General features: G+C 55.4%; 2 protein-coding genes across 5 annotated transcripts; both read left to right on the forward strand.

Annotated features, from left to right (window-relative positions):
* The first annotated feature begins 371 nt into the window (after positions 1 to 371).
* LOC109737546 (uncharacterized) lies at positions 372 to 3,212 on the forward strand. Of its 4 annotated transcripts, none has more exons than XM_045233255.2 (5): positions 372 to 783; positions 872 to 1,011; positions 1,500 to 1,634; positions 2,235 to 2,317; positions 2,530 to 3,212. In XM_045233255.2, the coding sequence occupies exons 2-5, from the start codon at positions 948 to 950 to the stop codon at positions 2,590 to 2,592; spliced, it is 345 nt and encodes a 114-aa protein (XP_045089190.1). In that variant the 5' UTR covers positions 372 to 783; positions 872 to 947; the 3' UTR covers positions 2,593 to 3,212. The 4 variants fall into 4 exon arrangements, 1 of the variants encoding a protein (XP_045089190.1); XR_005769014.3 differs by having other exon boundaries at positions 373 to 783; positions 1,561 to 1,634; XR_005769013.2 differs by having other exon boundaries at positions 373 to 783; positions 1,570 to 1,634.
* Positions 3,213 to 21,722: 18,510 nt separating this feature from the next.
* On the forward strand, positions 21,723 to 22,570 carry LOC109737503 (uncharacterized). The gene has a single exon (XM_020296635.4). The coding sequence runs from the start codon at positions 21,998 to 22,000 to the stop codon at positions 22,226 to 22,228; it is 231 nt and encodes a 76-aa protein (XP_020152224.1). The 5' UTR covers positions 21,723 to 21,997; the 3' UTR covers positions 22,229 to 22,570.
* The last annotated feature ends 1,430 nt before the right edge of the window (positions 22,571 to 24,000 follow it).

Genomic DNA, 24,000 nt, shown 5'->3' on the forward strand with positions numbered 1-24,000 from the left:
GTGGGGCAGGGAATTTACATGCGGTGGCATGGTGACTCCGAGCGGACGACCAGGGTCGCTGCGGGCTCGATCGGACGGTTAGAATCGGTCCACCCGGAGATCCGACGGCCAGGACGCGCTCGGGAAGACGATCGGACAGCTGCGAGGGCACATGGCCTGAGATTGCTTCATTTTGGTTCAGACTCTAACAATGGGATGGGATGCCGCGCACCGGCGTTCCTGTTTGCGCTTTCCCTGAAATAGAAATTAGCTAGATCCCTACGGACCCAGATCAGTTGTAATAATGTACGGGTCAGTTGCTACAGTTCTACTCCCTCTGTACCGAAATGTGAGTCGTTTAAGCATTCGACGTGCAAATTTTGGTACGCTACGAATATTTTCCACTTTCCAGAAATGCCCTCTCGTTCGTTCACCTCACCAACTCGAGCTCTCTCTCTCTGGTTCCCCTCTCACCTACCCCCTTCTCGCTCCCCTCCAGATCCCCGTCGTCGCCGGCTTCTCCTCGTCGTCGTTCGCCGGCCTCTCCTCGCCACCACCACGCACTCTGTTTCCTCCGGCCGCGCACACCGCACCGTAGGTCAAAAGCTTGCTTTTTTAGGCGCCGTCGACCAACTTATGGGCGGCGGAGGATGGATCCGCGTGCACCAAAGCTGGATCCGCGCGTGTCGACGCCGTAGCAGCGGAGCAGGGCTATAGCAGCGCCGTCCTCCTCACGACCACATAGCCGCGTCGGCGAAGGACTCGAATCCCTAGTCAGCGAGCTCAGGCAGCCATGGATCCATGGTTACAAATCCTTCCTCTTCTCTCTCTCTCTCTCTGACCCACCCCCGTCTCTTCTCCCTCCCTCTCTAACCCCCGTCTCCATGACCAGGTCGATGCCATGGAAGAGCCACCAACAGCAACAGCTAAGATATGGACATGCAGGCCACTGCCCTTCCTGATGCATCATGCGTGCTGCCCTCCCTAACCACCGCTTCTCGGACTCTACTTCTTCCTTGGTCACCATGGAAGGTACTCCATGTTATGCTCTGCTATGCTCCATGTTATGCTTGTTGCAACTTAAGATAAAACTGCAAAAACCTCAAATGTTATGCTCTGCTATGCTCAGTATAATCATGTTATGCTCTGCTATGCTCCATGTTATGCTCCCGTGCATAATTCAGTCAAGATGAAACTGTAGAACTCTCAAACTTTAGCATGGGCTGAATAATGCTGGTGCATAATTCAGTCAAATTCAGTTAAGGATTTTGTTAGGATTGTTACTACTCCTAAAGATCATTCATGGACTGAATAATTCAATCAGATTCAGCTAAGATATCTAGTCAAATTCAGATGCCCCTTCAGTTTGCATCATTCATGGACTGAATAATGCTGGTGCAAACTTTAGTGATCTCACAATTTTGGAGTAGCTTCCTTAAATGAATGCTTGAGTTGGAGTAGACTCCTAATGTTAATGAATGCTTATTTATCTCACTGGAGCTGTTAATTTGCATATGAAGCATGGAGTAGTTTCTCTAGTTTTGTTAAAGCATGGATATTGAACTTTCCTTGTGGATGGAGAGCCTGTAGGAGAGCACCAACAACAGAATTATGCAGAGCCTTGTCAAATGTTGTTGCACTGAACAGAGGCATGGGTAAAGCTCTCAATTTTAGTATGCAAATGTATGCAGTAGTCAATTTAATTAAAATGTGTTTATGTAGGCATATGTATGGAGTACTAGTCCTTTTAGTGTAGCAGTAGTGCTTGCTTGATTGCTTGCAATAGTTTAGTTGCTCTTTTAGTTGCTCATAATTAAGTGCAGGAGTATCTTCTTCTCTGTTCTTGCTGTCATCTTCTCTTAGCTGCTCATAATTAAGTGTAGGATTTTCTCTTTTCTTTTCTCTTCTCTTCTCTTGCAAGTAATTTAACTAAAAAAATTAGTTAACTAAAAATTTTCAGTTAAAGTTAACTGAAAACGTTCCATGTCAAATTGTGTACTCCCATTGCTTTATTTGATCATTTGAGTTAACAGAGTATTTAACTTTAACTTTAACTGATCATTGTTTTATTTGATCCTCATTGTGTACTTCCATTGTTCTACTCCTGCATTTAGTACTATATCTGCATTGTTCTACTCCCATTCAGTTAACAGAGTAGTTCATGTCAAACAAATTCTGAAATATACCTGCATTTAGTATATCTCCATCTCCTGCATCTTCATCTCCTGCATCTTCAATCATCTCATCTTCTGCAGGTGGAGTGTTGTTGAGGTCCAGGAGAACCATCTTCTACAGGCGAGACGACGAGGCCGTTGTCAGTGGTGAGCTGGTACTACAGGTAAAGCATGTTCTCCAGAACCTTCTGCTGCTCCTTATGTGTTGCTGATCTGCTACTACTGTTGTTGCTAATCTGATGATGCTGCTATTGTGAAACTACTGCTGCTGCTGTTGTCAAACTACTACTGCTGCTGTCATACTCCACATGCAGAAGAACCCAGCAGCTATTGTTGCTGCTGCTGATCAGTATGATTATTATCTCTGTTGTTGCAGGAGAAGGAACATGCCCAGGAGAAGAAGGAGCACGCCCAGGAGAACAAGAAGGAGCAGGATTAAGGCCCTAAGGACCTGGCATCGCTGCTGCTGGACCTGGGACCTAGGATTGCTGCTGCTGGACTTGGGAACTGGGATTGCTGCTGCTGTGTGCCTCCTTGGCACCCCTGGATCTGGGATCGCTGCTGGAAACAAGGACCAGGGATCGCTGCTGGAGGCGAGGACCTGGGAGCGCCTGGGACCTGGGCGCATGGAGGAGAAGCAGGGGCAGGCGGAGGAGAAGCAGGGGCGGGCGAGCGGACGATGGCCTGGTGAACGGGCGGGCTATGGCCTCGCGGATGGAGGAAGACGATGGGGATACCGATTCAAACTAGGGGCAACGATGTAAATTCCACCGTTTTCACCTGGTCGGAACTAATCCTCCAGCGACTTACATTTCGGAATGGAGGGAGTAGGTGATAACAGGTACTCCTATAATTTGGGTATGTTAGGGTCCGCTAGCTGCTATACAAGTATGATTAACATCTTGTCTTAGCTTCACTAGGGCAATATGCTCCACAATAGTTGCCACTGATCTCTTCTTAACCAGCTGGCTACGTCCTCCCCAGTTACCCAGGCGCTCCCTGTAAGAATGGTGCCTGTCACCCTGCATATTCCTGTGAATATACCGTGCCGGGGAAGAATATACTCGCACAAGTGTAGGAGTACTAGCTCGTTTGCTTAAACATTTCAATGTCCCGTCGCACTTACACTAACAACCAGCTTGTCTGCGTAACATTTCGTGCGTCCCGTCACATTTAGACTGCAAATCTTGGAGCATCTTCTAGTCGCTAATCACATCATGCCGCTCCAATCTGCAAAAGAACCATGGAACGAAAAGTCTACAAGAACGCCATTCCTGAGCAAGTAGTCGCTCGTGATTATGCAAGGGCATACCTCAACATCGCAGCCAGTATGAGCTATCCCTTTTGCGTGCGTTTCTTCTTTCTTGTGCCTCAGCAGCTTAATTTGCTGCTGAAACGGCAAGATGCCGCGTGTGGCACGCAAGGCATCTCTCTCGTCTCTCATTTCAGCTGCTAGCGCGAACCGTCTGATTGAGTGTCAAATCGCGCGGCGGGGGGAAAATGGACTTTTGGGGATCGGAAGAAATTGAAGAAAAATGGGGCGCATAGATTTGTGGACAAGTGCCCCGTGCATAATTTGTAAGTCATAAGGAGAATAATATATAGAAGTAGTAGCAATTCGTATCCAACACTTCTTCAGTAATAAGCTCCACGACTTTAATATTTCCCCCCGCAAAAAGAAGACTTTAATATTTTAATATGAACACCAAAAGGGCATTTTCTATGTGAAGGTAAAAAAGAGGCATTACTAGAAAGAACTAGTTTTTTCTTTTTTGAAATAACCACACATATATTTCTTAGACGAACGTGTTACAAAAAGTACACATGTGGTAATCACAAGAGATATACGTAGGTATCTTGCAATATTGCACCAAAGACTTCGCAAGAATTAAAACTAGAATTTCACGCCACACCAAAACTTCGCCCACCATCGTCCTCCTCCGCCGCCGAGGCAACATTGAAGAAAGAGGGGAACTGCCGTCATGCCAAGACTTTTGGAGGAGCACCTTTGCACACACGGATGGTTTTTGAGCCGATGAATTGGACCACCGCAAGCAACAAGACCGAGGCTTTGTGGCACATCGGCTGGGGTTCTTCCTGGTGTCCGCTAGATCCCAGTGCCGTCAACTTCATTTGACGCGATCGAAGAAGAGGAACACCGCTGCATGCCGCCATCCACGCACCCCACTGCAAGACACCAAACATAACTGGAACAACCCTATATAGAGAGTGTCGTGCCTCGACCATCAGACACAAATCACGCCGGAGGCATCAATTTGCGATCCGATTGATGCATGTGGCCTAAGAAGTTATGGCCTGATATGTAGCTTTTCGGGCCTCCAAAAATAGCTTACCAAAGACAGAGCCATTGCCGTTGAAAGAATCTGACCTTGGCAGCATCCCGGATACACCATCAAACTCCAGCTCTGGCACCCACCCCCTCCCCCCAATGAAGATCTCGAAGGAGAAAACCATACCTTTCAGCCAACAACCATGAATCCAACACACAATCCACCATCCTTTAAATGCCGCTGACGCAAACCACCGTCTGCATTCGCTCCTGGATTACCTCCCAAACTCCATGCCAACGCTGAAGCAAAAGTCATTGGAACGACGAAGCCCGGGGTTACAATTCCACCACATGGATTACACCACCGCCACACAATCACCGCTTGAAAGATCTGGAGCATCTTTATTATGCGCCGTCGTCATCATAGCCGAAGCCAAGACGTGAGACGACCAAAACCTAAAATTAACACGACCCTAAACCTATAGCTACACACGTCCACATGTCTAAGATCCAGCAAACCCCCTCACCAGCGACCAAAAGGTCATCACCGGAGTCCGGAGGGGAGCCGCCAGAAACGGCGTTGGAGAGCTTGTCCCCCTTGCGGCTAGGCGCTTTCTTTCTTCTACGGGGAGAAAGGAAAGTCCTAATTAACTTGGCTAAACCTTTGAACCTAGAGCGCCCTAGTGTAAAAGGGTTTTTGGTATTTCCGAAATGTTGCATGAGCATACCGTGTGCATTTTCTATGAGAGAGGCCACGAGAGAGAAGATAGCGTTGGCATGTCACGCCCTGCACGGTGCAAGGCCGTACATGTACATCACATCCGGGGCGTAGGCTGTGGCCGTGTCACGTACATGCCGGCACTAGGGGAGGGTCCGACGGACCAGACAAGACGAGGCGCTGTAACAAACCGTCGCGTCGCGTACCGAGGACGTGGCCCAGATGCGCACCGCTCCGAGGATGGCAGTCAGTCCAAAGTGGTCTCCTCAGTGACCTGCAACGGGCAACGCGCAGATCTGCCTCCCATGCTGCGCCCGGTCCCGTCTCCTCATCAAGGCCGACGCCAGCCCCGCGTGCTACTACGGGTACAGATGTGAGGTCCAACCCGGTAGTCTGGAGGAAATGGAGGTCACGGGGTTAAACAAAAAAGAATTCATCGACATGCTGTAAAATCATGATGCTTTTCTCATAAAAAAGACTAGTCGTACAAATATCTCCTTTCAAAGGAAAATGTCGGGTGGTTGGTGCGACATATGCCAAAGGATGGCTTATCATTGTGGGAGCCAATAATACGTTGCCGGTGCCTGGAAACGGGATGAGGCGAAGACATGCACGCCGGCGAATCTTACCCAGGTTCGGGGCTCTTCGAGGAGATAACACCCCTAGTCCTGCTCTGCGGGGTCTCCGCATCATCACTAGCTCGATAAAGAGTGGCTACAATCGCTCCTAGAGCTTGTTGGGATCAAGGGAGAAGAAGAACAAGGCTAGCTCTTGCTTCTCTCTATCTATGGTGTGTGTGCGTGTGCTATGCTTGGAAGCCAAACATGCAGAGGTGCCAACTATGCTCGGGTGCGAACCAGAAGCCAACTATGCTTAGTGGCCAACCCTTTGCATGGGTGCTCCGGGGGGTTTATATAGGCCTACCCCCCGGGGGTACAATGGTAATCCGACTGGGAACTGGCCCCAGCCGTCAGTGTCTACGCCTGCCGGCTTCTCCGCCGGCTGCTGGGTCCCGCCGGCTGCCGGCTACTCGGTCGACAGGCCGGCCCCACCGCCTAGGGTCTTGTCGGCGGCTGCTTACTGTAGCCGCGCCTCTGATGATGAGGGCTTTGTCGAGGTAAGCGTGGCTACAGTGATCCGCGTCGGGGGCTATCACTGTTGCCTCACCTCGTCTTGTCTCCTTAATGGGGCTCCTGCTTCGAGGAAGGGAATAGCCGGCTTCTGGAGGCCGGCTATGCTCCTGGCCGACTAGGAAAAGCCGGGCCGCCTTCACGCCTCTCTCTGGCCAAAGGGGCCCGCGGTCCCTGGGCCGTGCAGGAGGGGGTCGTGGATGACGTCGTAGCTGGCGTGGCTACAGTGCCTGGCCGCACGGGAGACATCCCTCCCGTACGGCCTCCTGTAACCATGCCTGCCTCGGGCTTCGGGGGTCGTGGGCCGCACTGTGGCCATGCCCCGTCAGGTCGTCGTTATGTAGGGGCAGTTGTGGTCTCGGCCGGCTTCTAGGAGTCGGCGTTTCTCTTGGACGGCTTCTTGGAGTCGGTGAGGCTGGGTCGCCTTCCGGGAGTCGGCTTTAGTGGTAGCCGGCCCGGGAAGGCGGCCCAAATGCTTGGAGTGCTTGAAGGCCCAAAGGCCTGATAAATTTTCTGAAGAGCCAGGGGTAGCCGGTTTGGCTACCCGTGGCCACTTACTCCGACAGTAGTCCCCGAAGCTGATCGGGCTTCGAGGTGGAGTAGGGTTCGAGAAGCTCGAACAGCTTCCCATCGCGACAAGCCGGCAGCTGGGAGCCGGCCTTGGTCAGGCACGTCGCCTGAGCCGAAATCTTCTGGAGTCGGAGGGCGGGAACCCGCTGGCGTGTGCGCCGGGCTGCGGGCCGGCCACGGGCCGACGGCGCGCCACGTAGCCGGAAAGCCTGCCAGCCCACGCGCGAGACGGGACGTTGCCACAGAGAGGGGGCCCGCCACGTCCGCGCCCCGGCCCAGGCGCGGATCTTTTGTATCCCGGAACCGCCCGCACGTTCCGTGCGGCAGTTTCGGCTCGCACTTATGCGTAATAAACGCGAGACGTGGGGGGAGTGGGCGCAGTTAATCCCACGTCTCCCCCCACGTCCGGCCTCTTCGGCCGCGTGAGGCTGTAAGTAGGGGGAGGTGGAGGGCGGCAGACCCTCGCACGCTCCTCCTACTCCCTTCGTCTTCTCGCCCGTTCTCGCAACAGCGCCTCGCCGCCGCGCTCTTCCTCCGCACGCTCCTCCGCCGCCGTGTTAGCTTCCGCCATGCCTCCCCACGTAGAGCAGCGTGGCGGGGATTGGGATGGCTCCATCGTCCACAACGACCACATCGACTTCCTCCGCGACACACGGCGTCTGCCCAGTGCGGACAAAGTGGAGGTCCGCCTCGCGCCGGAGAAAGAAATCAGGCCGGCGCCGCGGGATGGCGAGCGGGTGGTCTTCCGCTCGCACTTCCTGCGCGGCTTCGGCTTGCCAGTGAGCGCCTTCTTCCGCACCTGGCTGGACTTCTATCAGCTCCAGCCGCACCACCTCACCCTCAACGCGGTGGTGCTGCCGTCGACCTTCGTCACCCTGTGCGAGGGCTATCTCGGCGTCCTCCCCACCCTTGAGCTCTGGGGGGAGTTCTTCCAGTCGAAGCTGGGTACGAGCAGCCAGGGCGTGCCGGCCCACACTGGCGCCTTCATCGCGTCGCGGAGATCGGGCGCCGACAACCCCTTCCCCGTCATCACGCTGATCCAATCGGTGAAGAAGTGGCAGAAATCATACTTCTACGTGCGGAACATCGCTCCACGGGGCGACTACGTCAACCTGCCGGCTTACGTAGCCGGCCCGCCGGCGGGGAGGCTGCCCCAGTGGTCCTTCCGGGCGGTGACGCTGTCGCAGGGAGGAAACGCCGCCATCGCCCGCCTGCGGGTGATGGTCCAGACGGAGGGCCTGACGGGGCCCGACCTCCTGGCCGCGTTCGTCACACGCCTGGTCCTCCCGCTCCAGAGCCGGCCTCATCTGATCTGTCAGATGAGCGGCCAGCTCGATCCGAGCCGGATGTGTACCAAGGAGATGCCGCAGGCCGACGCTGCCGACATGGTGAACTACCTCGCCAACTGCCAGCTTCCCGACGACTGGCAATTCGGCAAGGAGCCATACAGCCGCGCCAATCCTCCGCCTACGGTACACTCCCCTTCTCTTTTTCTCTTTGTCGCCGGGTTCCTCCGGGCCGACTCTAACTCAGTCGGCTCGCTCTTTCGACAGAATCCTCTGCTTCGGCCGGCCAGCGGGGCGGACGTGGAGCGCCGCTTCGTCCCCGACCGGACCGAGCACGACCAGGAGGACCCCGATCTGGGGGCGGTCCATATGGAGGAAGCCGCCGAGCCGGCTGGTGGCCAAGCCGGCGGCGAAGCAAGCGGCGCCGGGTTCTCCGCGACCTTCGACGATTGGTCGGACGAGGACGAAGCCGAAGTCGTCCCGCCCCGCCAGCGAGCCTCCGGACGCGGCGCGGGCTCCTCCGGCGCGCAGCCTGCTCGGGGTAGAGGCCAGAAACGTCGCGCCACCCAGGGCATGTTCGGTAGCCGGACGAAGAAGCCGAGGGGTGGGGCGGCAGCCACTAGGCGGGAAGAAGCGGCCGCGAAGGCGGCTCGCTTCCGCAAAGTGGTGAAGCAGCCGCAGGCTGTGTCAGCGTAAGCTTTCTTTCTTTCTGTGTATTCTCCTTCTTTCTTTTCTTGGGAGGTCTTCTGAACCTTTGTCTTCTTTTCTTTGATCAGAGCTCCACTGTCACTCGAGCGGGCGGCCGCCGGCTCCGTTGTCGAGTCGCCAGGGGGCTCTGGGAGCACCACCCGCCGCGTAGATCCCCGTGCCGCCCTCCTGGAGGCGACGGAAAGGAACGCGCGGGAGGTGCGGGAGGAGCAGGAAGCGCGGGAGGCGGAGGCACGGAAGGCAGCCGCCGCCCAGGCAGCTCGGGACGAGGAGGCGGCGAAGGCGCTCGCCGAGGCTGCAGCCAAGGCCCAGGCAGAGGCCGAGGCCGAAGCGGCGGCAGGGGAGGCCTTGATGGTCACCCCCCTGCGCGCCATGGCGCCCGGGGACGCGGATCCCTCGCCAGGGGGAGCCAGCGGTTCCCAGCCGGGTCTGGGCGGGAGCGGCGACGACGTCATCTTCATGAGGGAGGCGCCGGGGCCGACTCCTCCGACTAGGGCGGCCCAAGGCGGTCAGACCGAGCCTGCGCCCGCACAGTCGGCGGAAGGCGAGCCGGCCGCGGGAGCTGCGGTGGCGGTCCGGGTTCCGCCAAGCCGGCGCGCAGGGAAGGCCGCGTCGGAGCCGCAGAAAGCGGCGTCGGAGCCACGGCCGGCCGTGGGCTCCAGCTCGTCGGCCCGAGACGCGGAGGCGGCCAGCGCTACCTCCGGGTGGACGCCAGGCGGAGGGTCAGCCGTAGTGAACATCGCCGCGCAAGACGTCCGGACCCGGCTCCAGGGCCAAGCCGCGGCGCTGCGGCAGTTCACCGACGAATTCCTCGCCACGCGGGCTGCCATCCGGGTTAGTATTCTCATCTTCTTCTTGATTTCTCTCGTGGGGGCGCGTCAGCGCACCCACTGGGTGTAGTCCCCGAGATTCGGGCCGACTGCTGAGCAGTCGGCTCGGATCTTCCTTGATGATTTCTCATCGTTGCTTTCGTTCTCACGTCGATCTTCTGTCTATCTTGCAGGACTATCACAACCTCCGAGCGGCCGCCTTCAACTCCCAGGCTCGGGAGCTGACGTAGAAGACCGCCGATCTCACTGAAAGCCGAGGTATGTGACTTGATCTCTATCTCATGTGGGGGCGCGTCAGCGCACCCACTGGGTGTAGTCCCCGAGATTCGGGCCGACTGCTGAGCAGTCGGCTCGGATCTTCCTTGATGATTTCTCATTGTTCTTCTTGTTCTTCTGTCTCTGCAGTGGCCAACGCCAGTCTGAGGGCACAGCTGGGGGAGTCCCAGATTGCTCTTCGTGCCAAGGACGCGGAGCTCGCCGCCTTAGTGCAGGAGCGCGACCGCCTGGTCAAGAAGCTGGCCGACCAGGAGGAAAGCCACAAGGCGGCGCTGAAGGCCGCGCAGGACCGCGAAGCCGCCCTCCAGGCCGAGTTCGAGACGGAGGCGGCCGCCTGGGACGAAGCCAGGCAGACTCTGGTCTCCGGCTATGGCCAGATTGAGGATCTGGTTGACGGTAAGTCGTCTACCCCTTCGTCCTTTCTTGCCATCTGTCATTTTGACTTGTTTTTCTGACCTGGGGTTCTTCTTTTCTTTTCTGCGCAGAGTACTTCCCCGGCTATTCCACTGCCGCCAACCAGGCCATCGAAGCTCGTCGCCAGGCGAAGAGGCAAGCCGGCTTCGAGATTTCGCCGACTGCCGGCCGCTCGCTGGAGGAGCAGCTCCTGGCGATCCAGGCTCGTATCCAGCCGGCTCACAGGCTGCTCCGCCGGCTTCAGCGTGCCGGGTCGCAGGTCCTGGCCGCCCTCTGGCCCGGCCAAGTGATCCCGCGCACTCCCAGTAGGACCGCCGAATGGCTGGAGGTGGCCGTCGGGCGCTTCGAGACTTGGAAGGCGTCAGCGGCTCGCTCCGGCGCCGGGCGGGCGCTGGAGTTCGTCAAGGCCTGGTACCCAGGCCTGAATCTGGACCAGCTGGCCACCTGGCGGCAGCAAGCCGACGCGGAGCTGGAGCCGGCGCGACCAGCCATCATTCGATGGGCTTCGGCAATCGCCGACTACACCGACACCAACGTCTTCGCCCCCGAGGTGGACGACAATGGAGTCGCCCAGCCGGAAGATTGGTTCGGGCTGGACCCGGCGTACGGCGAGGACTCGGCGGAGGAGATCGACTCCAGCGACGAGGGCGAAGAGGAGGAGGAGGAGGGTGAAGACGTCGAGCCGGCTGGTGGAGCAGCCGGCCAGCCTGACCGCGCCTCCAGCACTACGCTGCGTGCGAGTGCGTCTCCTGTTGCGGGAGGCGGTCAAGCCGGGACCAGCTAGGCGGCCACTCCTTCAGCCGGCGAGCTGCCTTCACCGACCAACTCGGCCTTCGCGCCTTTGTCTTCTTTCTTTTGTTTCCTGTCTTGTTACTTTTGAACAATGTTTTTGGTTAAGTCTGCGCAGTTCCACCCACTGGGTGTATTCAAACTTAATTCTGTTGCCAGCCTTTAGGCGGCTTTATGTATATAAGTTATGCGATCGGCTTTTCCTTGTACTTTTGCTTTTTGTCCTTCTGCTTTTTTTTTCTTTGCCGCCCTCCCTTGGTTGCCGTCTCCCTAGTCAAACAGTTGCTCTGCAATCTGTAGCCGGGGAGTGCCTGGCCGATTGGGGAGGGGGAAGTACTTTTAGCTCGGTCGGACTTAAGCTAAGTTTTTAGGAAGCCGGCCAGCCGGCTGTTGTGACAGTCGGCAGGCGTATATAGAGGCCGTCTTTTTGCTATATAGGTTAGTTGTTCCTTAGCCGTTTTTGTGTGGGCGTCCTTTCTGTCTTCTCTCTTGCTAGTCGGACAGTCAGTTCTTTGAGCTACGACTTTCAACAAGAGAGGATTGGGGAGCCGGCGCACTACTTTGCTGACTTCGGGAAGAACTTATAATATAGCTTAAGGCGGCCAGTCCCCGGGCCGACTAGTCGGACCCGGTGCCAGACAAGAATTCAAAATGTAATAAGACATTCATGGATATGACACTCTTCATCCATAGATAAATAAAAGGCAGTCCCCGAGTATTGTTCGGGGGGCCTGTTGGTTTGTAACTTAATACAAAAGGGGTAGCGTGATACATACTGCTTTTCAGCTGTAAAATCATCTTAGGAGGTTTGCGTTCCATGGTCGCTCCGACTCCTTGCCGGAGTCGTCTCTCTTGCGTGCTCTTGGCTTTTGCGCGTCGATCAAGTAGTAGGAGTCGTTGCCGAGTGCCTTGCTGACGACGAAGGGGCCTTCCCAAGGGGCCGAGAGCTTGTGCTGGCCGGCTGTTCGCTGGATCAGCCGGAGCACAAGGTCGCCCTCTTGGAAGGATCTTGGCTTGAACTTGCGGTTGTAGTAGCGGCGCAGGCCTTGCTGGTAGATGGCGGACCGGCTGAGGGCTAACAGCCGGCCTTCTTCCAGTAGGTCGACGCCGTCTTCTCTTGCTTCTTTGGCTTCCTCCTCCGTGTACATGGTGATCCGAGGCGAGTCGAACTCGATGTCTGTTGGGATGACAGCCTCGGCACCGTACACGAGGAAGAATGGAGTGAAGCCGGTTGACTTGTTGGGTGTAGTGCGCAGACTCCAGAGGACAGCCGGCAGCTCTTCGAGCCAGCAGCCGGTCGATCGCTCCAGTGGTACAACCAGTCGGGGTTTGATGCCGGAGAGGATAAGTCCATTTGCTCGCTCGACCTGGCCGTTTGACTGCGGGTGGGCAACGGACGCTAAGTCCAGTCGGATGCCCTGTGTCGCGCAGAAACGTGCCAGCGCGCCTTTGGCGAAGTTTGTGCCGTTGTCGGTGATGATGCTGTGCGGCACGCCGTACCGAGTGGTGATGTCGGTGATGAATGTCACGGCAGTCGGCCCGTTCAGCTTCTTGATGGGCTTGGCTTCGATCCACTTTGTGAACTTGTCCACCGCAACGAGCAGGTGTGTCATGCCACCGCGGGCTGTCTTGAAAGGGCCTACCATGTCCAGTCCCCAGACGGCAAAAGGCCAGGTGAGGGGAATGGTCTTGAGGGCAGAAGCCGGCAGGTGTTGTTTAGAACTGAAGACTTGACACCCTCTGCAGCTCTTTACTATTTCTTTAGCATCCTCCAAGGCAGTCGGCCAGAAGAAACCATGGCGGAAAGCCTTGGCCACGAGGGATCTTGAGGCGGCGTGGTGGCCGCATTCGCCTTGGTGGATGTCTTTGAGGATTGCCACTCCTTTTTCTGGCTCGACGCAACGCTGGAAGACTCCAGTGACGCTGCGCTTCACAAGCTCCCTGTTGATTATTGTGTATGCTACGGCTCGTCGTTGCACTAGTCTTGCTGCGATCTCATCAGTCGGCAGCTCTCTGCTGACTAGGAACTTGAGGATGGGCTGGGCCCATGAGGGAGCTGTGACTTCCTCTGCTGTTAACGTGGCCACCATGACTCGGGTGGGTGGGTTGGGTGTTGCGTTGGGGTCGACCACCACTTCTTGCGTCGTTGCAGTCCCCGGGCCGACTGCTGCAGTCCCCGGGCCGGGCTCTGAGGTCCCTGGGCCGGGTGCGACTACGTCAGTTCCCGGGGCAGTCGTCGAAGTCCCCGTGCCGCCTGCGGGATTTCTTGAGCCGGATCCGGCTGTTTCTGGCGCAGGCGGTACGAAGATGGAGTCCGACTCTGGAGACGGCTTGATGGACGGCTTGAGGAGGCGCTGGAGGGAGACGCCAGTCGGTATGGCTTGTCAGGTGGAGCCGATCCATGCTAGGGCATCTGCTTGGTCGTTGTCGGCCCTTGGCACATGAAGGAACTCGCACCCTTCGAAGTATCCGCTCATCTGCTGGACGAGGAAGCGGTAGCTCGCCATGTTCGCGTCCTTGGCGTCCCAATCGCCAGATGATTGCTGGACCACTAAGTCGGAGTCGCCGTAGCACAGGATCCGGCGTATGCCGAGCTCTTTGGCTAGCCGGAGCCCATGTACGAGCGCCTCGTACTCGGCCACGTTGTTGGAGGCGGTGAAGTGGATCTGCAGCGTGTACTTGAGCTTGTCGCCTTTGGGAGAGGTGAGGACGATGCCGGCTCCCAAGCCGGTGCGCATCTTGGACCCGTCAAAGTGCATCCGCCAATGGGTAGAGTCGGGAGCCAGCGGTAAGTACTGGGTCTCGGCCCAGTCGACGAGGAAGTCGGCCAATGCTTGCGACTTGATGGCGGTGCGGGGTTGATAGAAAATCGTGTAAGGCGCCAAGGCAATGGCCCATTTGGCCACCCGGCCGGATGCATCCCGGCTGCCTATGATCTCGGCGAGCGGGGCAGTGCACACGACCGTGATGGGGTGCTCTTGGAAGTAGGGCTTCAATTTCTTGGCAGCGAAGTACACCCCATAGCACATCTTCTGGTAGTGCGGGTAGTTTTGCTTTGAGCTGGATAGTACTTCGCTGAGATAGTAGACCGGCCTCTGGACCAGCTGGGCTCGGCCTTCCTCCGGGCGCTGGACCACAACAACAGTGCTGACGACTCGGCTTGTCGCGGCGATGTAGAGGAGCATGGGCTCCTTCTCAGTCGGCGCAGCCAGGACGGGCGGAGTGGTCAACATTTTCTTCAACTCATGGAAGGCTTGGTCGGCTTGATCATTCCACTCAAAGTGAGTGGACTTCTTCATGAGTCGGTACAGGGGGAGGGCCTTCTCTCCTAGTCGGCTGATAAAACGGTTCAGGGAGGCTAAGCAGCCAGTGAACTTCTGCACATCTCGCAGCTTGGTGGGTATCTCCATCCTCTCGATGGCCTTGATCTTGACAGGGTTGCACTCAATGCCGCGTTCGGAGACCAGGAAGCCTAGCAGCTGGCCGGCTGGTACTCCGAACACGCACTTCTCGGGGTTGAGCTTGATCTGGAACCGGCGCAAGTTGGCAAATGTTTCCTTCAGGTCTTCCAGCAAGGTACCGCGCTTCTCTGTCTTCACCACAATGTCGTCTACGTAGACGTGGGCATTTCTGCCGAGTTGTTTCAAGAGACATTTCTGCATGCAACGCTGAAAAGTGGCACCGGCGTTTCTCAAGCCGAATGTCATTGTCAGGTAGCAGAAAGCTCCAAAGGGTGTGATGAAGGCAGTCTTCAGGCGGTCAGCTGGGTCCAACTTGATCTGATGATACCCTGAGTATGCATCCAAAAAACACAACAGCTCGCATCCGGCTGTAGAGTCTATCACTTGGTCAATCCGTGGCAAAGCAAACGGATCCTTTGGGCAGGCCTTGTTCAAGCTTGTGTAGTCTATACACATGCGCCACTTGTTATTCTTCTTCAAAACCAGAACTGGATTGGCAAGCCATTCTGGAAAGAACACTTCCATGATGAAGCCGGCTGCAAGGAGCCGGGCTATCTCTTCTCCCACGATTCTTCGCTTCTCTTCTGATAGTCGGCGGAGGGGTTGCTTGACCGGCTTCGCATCAGCTCGGACATGTAATTTGTGCTCGGCGAAATCCTTCGGGACACCCGGCATGTCCTTTGGGGACCATGCAAAGATGTCTCGATTCTCACGGAGGAAGTCGGCGAGCTCGCCTTCCTATGTACTGTCCAAGTTCGCCCCAATCACGGCGAACCTCTCCGGGTGCTCCGGGTCTAGAGGTATCTTCTTCGTCTCTTTGGCAGGCTGGAAGGAGCCCTGCGCATCACAGTCCTTGGGGTTGGGGGACAAGGTCGGCTGCTTGCCGGCCATGGCCACAACCCGTTCCAGCATCTTCTTCTCTTCCGCCACCACGAGGGACTCGGCCAGCCGGCTGCTGGCCATGGCACACTCGATGGACTTCTTGTAGTCGCCGGCTACCGTGATGATCCCCTTCGAGCTCGGCATCTTCATCTTCAGATAGGCATAATGGGGCACAGCCATGAACTTGGCCAAAGCAGGTCGGCCAAGCAGTGCATGATAGGGGCTCTCCAGGTCCACCACCTCGAACCATATTGCTTCCCGGCGGAAGTGATCTTTGTCTCCGAAGAGAACATCCATTTTGATCTTGCCGATTGGAGAGCAAGATAGGCCGGGTACGATACCATGGAAGACTGTGCGGCTCGGCATGAGCTGCTTCGCTTTGATGTTCAGCTTGTCCATGGTATCGCGGTACAGTATGTTGATACTGCTTCCGCCGTCTATCAGGACGCGGGGAAATCTGGCAGCTCGCCTCTCCGTCGCAAGGGTGACGTCCAAGACCATAGCATAGGAGCCAGGCGAAGGCATCACCTCTGGGTGGTCGGCCTGGCTCCAGCTGATGGGCTTTTCCGACCAATGCATGAACTCGGCGGTGCTAGAGGCGACTGCGTTTACTTCTTGGTGTTGCCGGCGTCGGCTGCGCTTGTCGTCGACTTGACTCGTGAAGACGACGTAGGCGTCGTGCGCTTCGGGGAACTCGTCTTGGATGGCGCCGACTGCCGGCTGGGCCGCCGGCTGCTGGGGAGCTGGAGGCGGCGGGCCGGGAGGCGGAGGCGGCACTATCCCTTCGCCCTTGGTGATGCGGGTGAGCCAGTGGCATTTCTGTGTTGTATGGTTGGACGGCTTCGCGCCGCTGTGGAACTTGCAGGGGGCATCGAGTGCTTGTTCGTAGGAGAAGGACGGCTGCCAGGGCGGCCGGCCTCCCTTCTTCTTGGGAGCAGGCCGCTCTTCGGGCTGCTCGTCTTCAACTGTGGCCACCTGCCGACTGGAGGAAGTCGGCATGGGGCCCTTGCGCTTGTGGTCGTTCTGGTAGGGGCGCCGGTTGGGGTCGCCAGCCGGCTGCTTGGGAGCCGGGGCGACCACTTTCCCCGAGGCGTCCACTCGGAGCTCGGCCTTCATGGAGGAGTCGGCAGTAGCGTATTTGTCGGCGATGACGAGTAGCTCGTCGAGGGTAGCCGGCTCGTCGCAGAGGAGTCGGTGCTTGAGGAGGGTGCCCTCTCGGCACCCGGCAGTGAAGTACTCGATGGCCTGGACCTCATGCACTCCCTCGCAGGAGTTGCGGAGCTCGGCCCATCGCGTGAGGTAGTCGCGGGTCAACTCGTTGGGCCCTTGGACGCAGAGGGAGAGCTGGCGAGGCTTGGGAGGCCGCTTGTAGGTGCTAGTGAAGTTGCGGACGAAAACCTCGGTGAAGTCCAGCCAGCTGTTGATGCTGTATGGCTTGAGGCTGTTGAGCCATGTGCGCGCCGTGCCCTGCAGCATCAGGGGGACGTACTTCACGGCAACGCGCCGGTTGCCGTTGGCGATGCTGACGGCTGTGGAGTAGTCGATGAGCCAATCTTCCGGCTTCACCGAGCCGTTGTACTTGGGCGTGTCTCTGGGGAGCGAGAACCCTTTGGGAAAGGGCTCGTCGCGGATGCGGGGGCCAAAGCATGGCGGGCCGACATCGTCTTCTTCTTCTAACGCCAAGGATCGGGCCAGGCGGTCGATCCTGTGGCGGGCGTCGCTCTCGCCGACTCCTTCTCGGCGGCCGAGTCGGTCGCCAAGAGTCGGATGTGTGATGGGCGGCGGAGTGAGGCGTCTTTCTCTTCGAGGCGGGGGAGGCGGCAGGTTTCCTTGGTGTTCGACCGCCCGAGGGCGGCCTTCCGCGTCGCGCTCGATAGTGATGCGGGTCCGGCTGCGGCTGGCAGCCGGCTCCTTGTCTTTCTTCTGGCGCGTGCCGCTCGCAGTCGGCGATCGGGACGTCGCGGCGTGCTCCCGGCGCGGGGGATGGCTATCAGCTCGGGCGCCGGCTTCGTGCCGTTCTGCAGCCGCGTCGATCAGCTGCTGGATCCGTCTTGTCATGTAAGGGAGCTCATCGGCTCCCAGCCCATTGAGCTCCTCTGCTGCCGCCTGAGCGGCTCGCAGATTCTCGAGCGGGGTGGCGTAGACGGGGCGATCTGCGGCCATCATGCTGGCAACGGCTGCGCCGCGCTTCTGGACGAAGCCGGCTCGGCTCGGGCCGCTCGGCGGCGGCGTCCCGAAGGCGGCGCGGTCGACTTCGCGCTGGTGGGCCTCGGTGAGGCGTCTCATCGAGGCTATCTTCTTGCTCTCCGTGATGAGGGCAAGACGGCGTGCCTCCAGGGTCTCGGCGTCGGCGTCGGCCGGGAGGGGGATGGAGAGGTCGTGCATCGCTGCTTGCTGAGCGTCGCGGGCGCTCCCGCCCGAGTTGGAGACGTGGCTGATGACCAGCACTTCGGTGACAGCGCTGCTGCCGCTGTCAGCTCGAGGGAGTGGGTCGTCGAAGACCACCACGTCGGAGGGGTAGGCGTCGAGCGACGCGGTGTCGGAGTCGATGAGCATCGGGTCGATGGAGCCGACAGACTCCATGTCCGCAGCAGGCTCGCTGGAGACGTGAAGTTGGTCGAGGAGGCTGACGAGGCGGCTCTCGGGGTAGTCGGTGCCTGCGTCGGACGCAGGCTCGTCGGAGATGCGAGTCTCGCCGAGCAGATCGGCGAGGCGGCTCGCTGCGCAGGCGTCGTCGACGCCTTGCAGCGCGTCGGGGCAAGCGCCATCGGGCGCAGCAGGCTGGCTGCGCTCGCGGGGAAGGAAGAAGGTTCCCGTCCAGAACAGGTCTCCGGACGACGGTGCACCTGGCCCCACGGTGGGCGCCAAATGTCGGGTGGTTGGTGCGACATATGCCAAAGGATGGCTTATCATTGTGGGAGCCAATAATACGTCGCCGGTGCCTGGAAACGGGATGAGGCGAAGACATGCACGCCGGCGAATCTTACCCAGGTTCGGGGCTCTTCGAGGAGATAACACCCCTAGTCCTGCTCTGCGGGGTCTCCGCATGATCACTAGCTCGATAAAGAGTGGCTACAATCGCTCCTAGAGCTGTTGGGATCAAGGGAGAAGAAAAACAAGGCTAGCTCTTGCTTCTCTCTATCTATGGTGTGTGTGCGTGTGCTATGCTTGGAAGCCAAACATGCAGAGGTGCCAACTATGCTCGGGTGCGAACCAGAAGCCAACTATGCTTAGTGGCCAACCCTTTGCATGGGTGCTCCGGGGGGTTTATATAGGCCTACCCCCCGGGGGTACAATGGTAATCTGACTGGGAACTGGCCCCAGCCGTCAGTGTCTACGCCTGCCGGCTTCTCCGTCGGCTGGTGGGTCTCGCCGGCTGGTGGGTCCCGCCGGCTGCCGGCTACTCGGTCGACAGGCCGGCCCCACCGCCTAGGGTCTTGTCGGCGGCTTCTTACTGTAGCCGCGCCTCTGATGATGAGGGCTTTGTCGAGGTAAGCGTGGCTACAGTGATCCGCGTCGGGGGCTATCACTGTTGCCTCACCTCGTCTTGTCTCCTTAATGGGGCTCCTGCTTCGAGAAAGGGAATAGCCGGCTTCTGGAGGCCGGCTATGCTCCTGGCCGACTAGGAAAAGCCGGGCCGCCTTCACGCCTCTCTCTGGCTAAAGGGGCCCGCGGTCCCTGGGCCGTGTAGGAGGGGGTCGTGGATGACGTCGTAGCTGGCGTGGCTACAGTGCCCGGCCGCACGGGAGACATCCCTCCCGTACGGCCTCCTGTAACCATGCCTGCCTCGGGCTTCGGGGGTCGTGGGCCGCATTGTGGCCATGCCCCGTCAGGTCGTCGTTATGTAGGGGCAGTTGTGGTCTCGGCCGGCTTCTAGGAGTCGGCGTTTCTCTTGGCCGGCTTCTTGGAGTCGGTGAGGCTGGGTCGCCTTCCGGGAGTCGGCTTTAGTGGTAGCCGGCCCGGGAAGGCGGCCCAAATGCTTGGAGTGCTTGAAGCCCAAAGGCCTGATAAATTTTCTGAAGAGCCAGGGGTAGCCGGTGGCTACCCCTGGCCACTTACTCCGACAGAAAAGGAGGTCTGGTGATTTATTAGTACTTGTATAGGATAAATTATGTAGGGCTGGATCGATGGTTTTATATGATTGTATAATCCATACGAGTTTTCCATGTGATCAACTTTCTATATAATTTCAATTGATTTTTCTTTTCATAGTCCACCTTAACGGAATTCTTTCATTTTGACGACAATCATGGTATACATCTAGTCCATTAGAAGAATGCTACCTTTTCATCTGGCATCAAATTTCTATTTTTTTTCTATCTCACTTTTTTGAAATATTAGTAATAACCAAATTAAAATGTGTAAGGCTACACATTTTTTGTTGCCTTCATGTGTTTTTAATTAAATCTTGAGTCATAATTAAGTGGAGAACTAAATTAAGAGAGTTTGACATGAACATCTTGTAATATGTTTCCTCAAATATCCTATTTTCCAATGATATAATCTGGAGCCCATATCTTTAAGATAAGGTCAAGTAATACAATCTGGGTACCTTGCTTTTTCGTCGGGGGGTTATGGAAGTAACACTGCATGTATGGGGTATGATCAATGTTTATATATGTGCTTGATCACAATGTTTTCGCTGTTTTGTTTGTCGTATATGCCTGTGTTGAACTCAACCGGTGGCTTGTAGGGTGATGAAACCTTACCGTCTATATTAATTAATTTGTGTATCTAGGAAGGATAGTGGAAACTTCACATGATTAAAGCCTGGAAGTAATTTAATTTCCAGCGCAAAAAAAATTAATGGGCACTGCAGGTTTTCTCTTTTCTTTTCTTTTTTGCGCAATAGGTTTTCTCTTTTCAATTGGTCTAGAGTTACATTGAAGTGAAGGTGCTGAACTAAAAGAGAATTAAACATGGAGTACATGGCACTATATGGAGGAGTAGTTTATAGGCGGTGAATTATTTTAGGGAAGATTCGGCCAGTATTTTTTTGGTAAAAGGCAAAAATGATCAATGTACATATGTTTCTCACAAAGAAAAAAAAAAGATACCACGTAATAATGTTTGAACTATATAAATTTGGCTTGTGCACGTTTTGTCCATTTCAAAGTACTGTTTTAAAAAGTACGGTTTGCTGGCAAACAAACAAAAAAACTGGCAACATATAAAAACGACTTGCCGGGGCATGGTGTAAACTTCACACGGTTAAAGTGTGGATGCTATTTCCGGCAAAAATAATAATGATGAGCTTGCAGGTTTTTCTTTTTATCGAATCTAGAGTTACATTGAAGTGGAGTACTGAACTAAAAAAGAATTCGACATGGAGTACATGGCACTACATTAAGGAGTATTTATAGGCGGCGAATTGTTTTTGGGATTTTTTGGCAAAAAGAAAAAGGTCAACGTTAATATGTTTCTCGCAAAGAAAAAAAAAGGCACACATGGTATTTTTTTTGAGGATATAACATGCAATCATTCCAAACTATATAAATTTGGCATGTGCACATTTTGTCCATTTCCTAGTATTGTTTGTTGGCAACATATACAAAGGAATTGCTGGGGCATGGTGTATCGAGACAGTCGAGAGAACAACTATATCTAAACTAAGATGTCTTCAGCCGTAGGCCCTGTTGCGCTTAATGTCTATACTAGTCCAAAAGACCAAAACTTTATCTTATCATGGATGCGTATGAAAAGCAAGATGGGCACACGCATGCATAAGCTTTTTATTATATAAGTCAACAAATATACACGTATAGTAATGCACGAAACCGTTTTTGTAGTAAGGGTATAGTATGATTTTTTAAAGGATGTACACTAGCGCCGCTAAGGAAAAATAATACTCCGTCCGTTCCATAATGTAGTGTCTATAGATTTTTTGAGAAGTCAAACTTTGCAAACGCTGACCAAGTTTGTAGAGAAAAATACTTATATCTACAATAGCAAATATATATAATGTGAAACTACATCTTATGATGAATCTAGTGATATATGTTTCACACTCTATATGTAAATATTTTTCTCCACAAACATGGTCAAAGTTTGTGAGGTTTGACTTTTCAAAAAATCTATAGGCACTACATTATGGAACGGAGGGAGCTACTGTAGCGTGTACTCCTCCTCTAGTTATTTTAGGCAAACTCCTCCACTAGTAATTTTTTTCAGGGGTACTCCTCCCTAGTGTTTTTTTTTGTTTTTTTTTTTGTTTTTTGGCGAAGGAGGTACTCCTCCCCGCACATGGGCCTCCCGTGGGTCGTATATCCATCGAGACGTAAGCCAGTCGGTGAAAGTAAAACCCAAACGCGCGCAGGTCGTATATCCTGCCCCTGCTTCCCGCCTGTGCCCTCGCCCCCTCCGCTATATATGGGGCTGCCATGCCATCCCGGTACCGGCCACAAAAATCCCCAGACTTTTGAAGGCCAAACCACCAACTCCCCCCTTTTCTTCCTCCTCTCGTGCGACCGAGGGGATCGTCGATCGATCGATGGCGACAATGGGCGTGGGCGGAGCGGTGAAGATGATCATCGGGGCGAAGGAGGAGCGGGTGGTGGGCACGGGCAAGGCGCCCGGCGCGTGCCCGTCCTGCGGCGGCCCGGTGGTGGCGACCGACGTGGAGAGCGAGCGGCGCATCCTCTGCCTCCCGCTGTGCCTCAAGAGCAAGCGCAAGTACTCCTGCACCAGGTGCTTCCGCCGACTCGTCACCGTCTACGGCTAGAAGAATCCAAGCCTCCGCTCCTATCAATCGATCCATCCATCAACTAGCGTGCGCAGTAGAACAATCCCCGAGTTCTTTGGTTCTTGTTAGTTGGCCGTGGTTACGGTCCTAGAGTAGCTTGCTAGCCTGGCTAATGTAATTCATTCGTCTAATTTCCAGTAGCCATATCTAGCTAATCTGGTGGGCGTGCATCATGTGAAGGGCTGCAAAACTCCCAGCAACCTCTCTGTCAATGATGGCGGGGCACCTCCGCGTTAATGCGCAGGCCAGTAAATGGAAATCTTGAACGCGCCAGCTCCTCCTTCCTGATTAAGTTTTTTTTGAGTAATCCTTCTTGATTAAGTATTTTTTGAGATAATCCTTCTAGATTAAGTAAGATGGTGTAATTAATTAACGCACGGCTGGGACCGACCATCATGGCGATCGAGTGATAAAATGCAGTCCCGGCCCACTGCCCAGTGACTAGCGTACCCATCTGTTTCTCAAAAAAAAAGAGTACATTGACTCGTCTCGATCGATCCCGCAAGGCTGTTCAACCTGAGCTGTTTTCTTTCCTTTTCTGGCGAAGGTTACAGTAACCTGTACTGATAAGCAGTATAGCAGCCACAGAATCTCCGTCGCTGCGTGTACTACAGCGGTAGCTGCCACAAATCGATGGTGACGCCCACAGGTTTTGGCCGGCACTGCAGAAGCAGCCGGCCGGCGCGCGGCCCGTCCGTCCGTTGGTTAACTGTTCCTTTCGCGGGCAATCACGTACTACGTGGTACGAGTAAAATCCCCGCGATTCGATCTGCACGGTTGCACACTAGCCGGCCGGCCGGCCGTCCAATCTGAACGCGCAAGCGATCCAGACCCTTCTGTTCAGTGTTCACTTTGTAACCGGAGTCTGTCATGACAATTCATCATCAGTTGCCAAAGGGGGAAGGTTAATTTGTGCATGCAAGCCATGCGCGCCGCATTTATTTGGTGCCTAATCAGGGATCACAGCACATGGAAAACACGATTTATTCAACGACAAGTTCAGAGGGGAAGGGAAGGGCAGGCAAAGTAGCGAGCGAAGAAGGAAGGTAGAGGCCCGTTCAACTTTGCCCGCCCGGCACGTGTGTACGCAAGAAATAAAATACAGCAAGCTAATTCTCCATGCTTCTATAGGAAAATGAGAACATATCACGTATTGCTATGCAGATTCATGCATCGCGTGGTAGGGCATGCCTGCTGATTCCGGCCGAGGCGGCGGCGCAACGCGCACGCGAGGAAATTGCGCCGCAGGAATAATAGGCGACCTGATCGAGCTGCTCGGTCGTGCACTCGTGCATCTGTACGACTGTACCCAAATCGATGTCGCTGTTATCTGCTGATGTGATTTTACTACAGACAGTCTACAGTGGTGGTGTCGATATCGGTCTTAGCCACAGGCTCCAGGACAGGCAAGAAGCTTCCACGCACACACTAAAGCTCCATGTGAAGCAGAAAAAAGAACGCGAGGGATGAGTACTACTCCCTCCATTTCAAAATAAATGACTCGACTTTGTAGTAATTTTAGTATAAAGTTAGTATAAAATTGGGTCATCTATTTTAAAATGGAAGGAGTACGTGCGTGAGATCTGATCAGGAAGCTGCTGATTGGCTTGACCTTGACCGACTAGGACGAACTCATCCGAAAAACTGAAAGCGACAACAGAGGACGTCACTCGGATTGCAACTGCCGGAAACGGAAAGGCCAAGACCGGAGGTTGGGGTCACCGCCACACGTCGTTGAATCTATTTATGCG

Source organism: Aegilops tauschii, chromosome 2 (assembly GCF_002575655.3).
Source record: "Aegilops tauschii subsp. strangulata cultivar AL8/78 chromosome 2, Aet v6.0, whole genome shotgun sequence".
NCBI classification, from domain to species: Eukaryota; Viridiplantae; Streptophyta; class Magnoliopsida; order Poales; family Poaceae; genus Aegilops; species Aegilops tauschii.

What these genes read in the sequence shown, in the direction of transcription:
- LOC109737546 (XM_045233255.2), top strand. Translation starts at nt 948, where the DNA reads ATGCGTGCTGCCCTCCCTAACCACCGCTTCTCGGACTCTACTTCTTCC. An exon ending in TTCCTTGGTCACCATGGAAG is followed by an intron (nt 1,012 to 1,499) that starts GTACTCCATGTT and finishes TTGCATATGAAG; the next exon opens with CATGGAGTAGTTTCTCTAGT. An exon ending in TGCACTGAACAGAGGCATGG is followed by an intron (nt 1,635 to 2,234) that starts GTAAAGCTCTCA and finishes CATCTTCTGCAG; the next exon opens with GTGGAGTGTTGTTGAGGTCC.
- LOC109737503 (XM_020296635.4), top strand. Translation starts at nt 21,998, where the DNA reads ATGGCGACAATGGGCGTGGGCGGAGCGGTGAAGATGATCATCGGGGCG.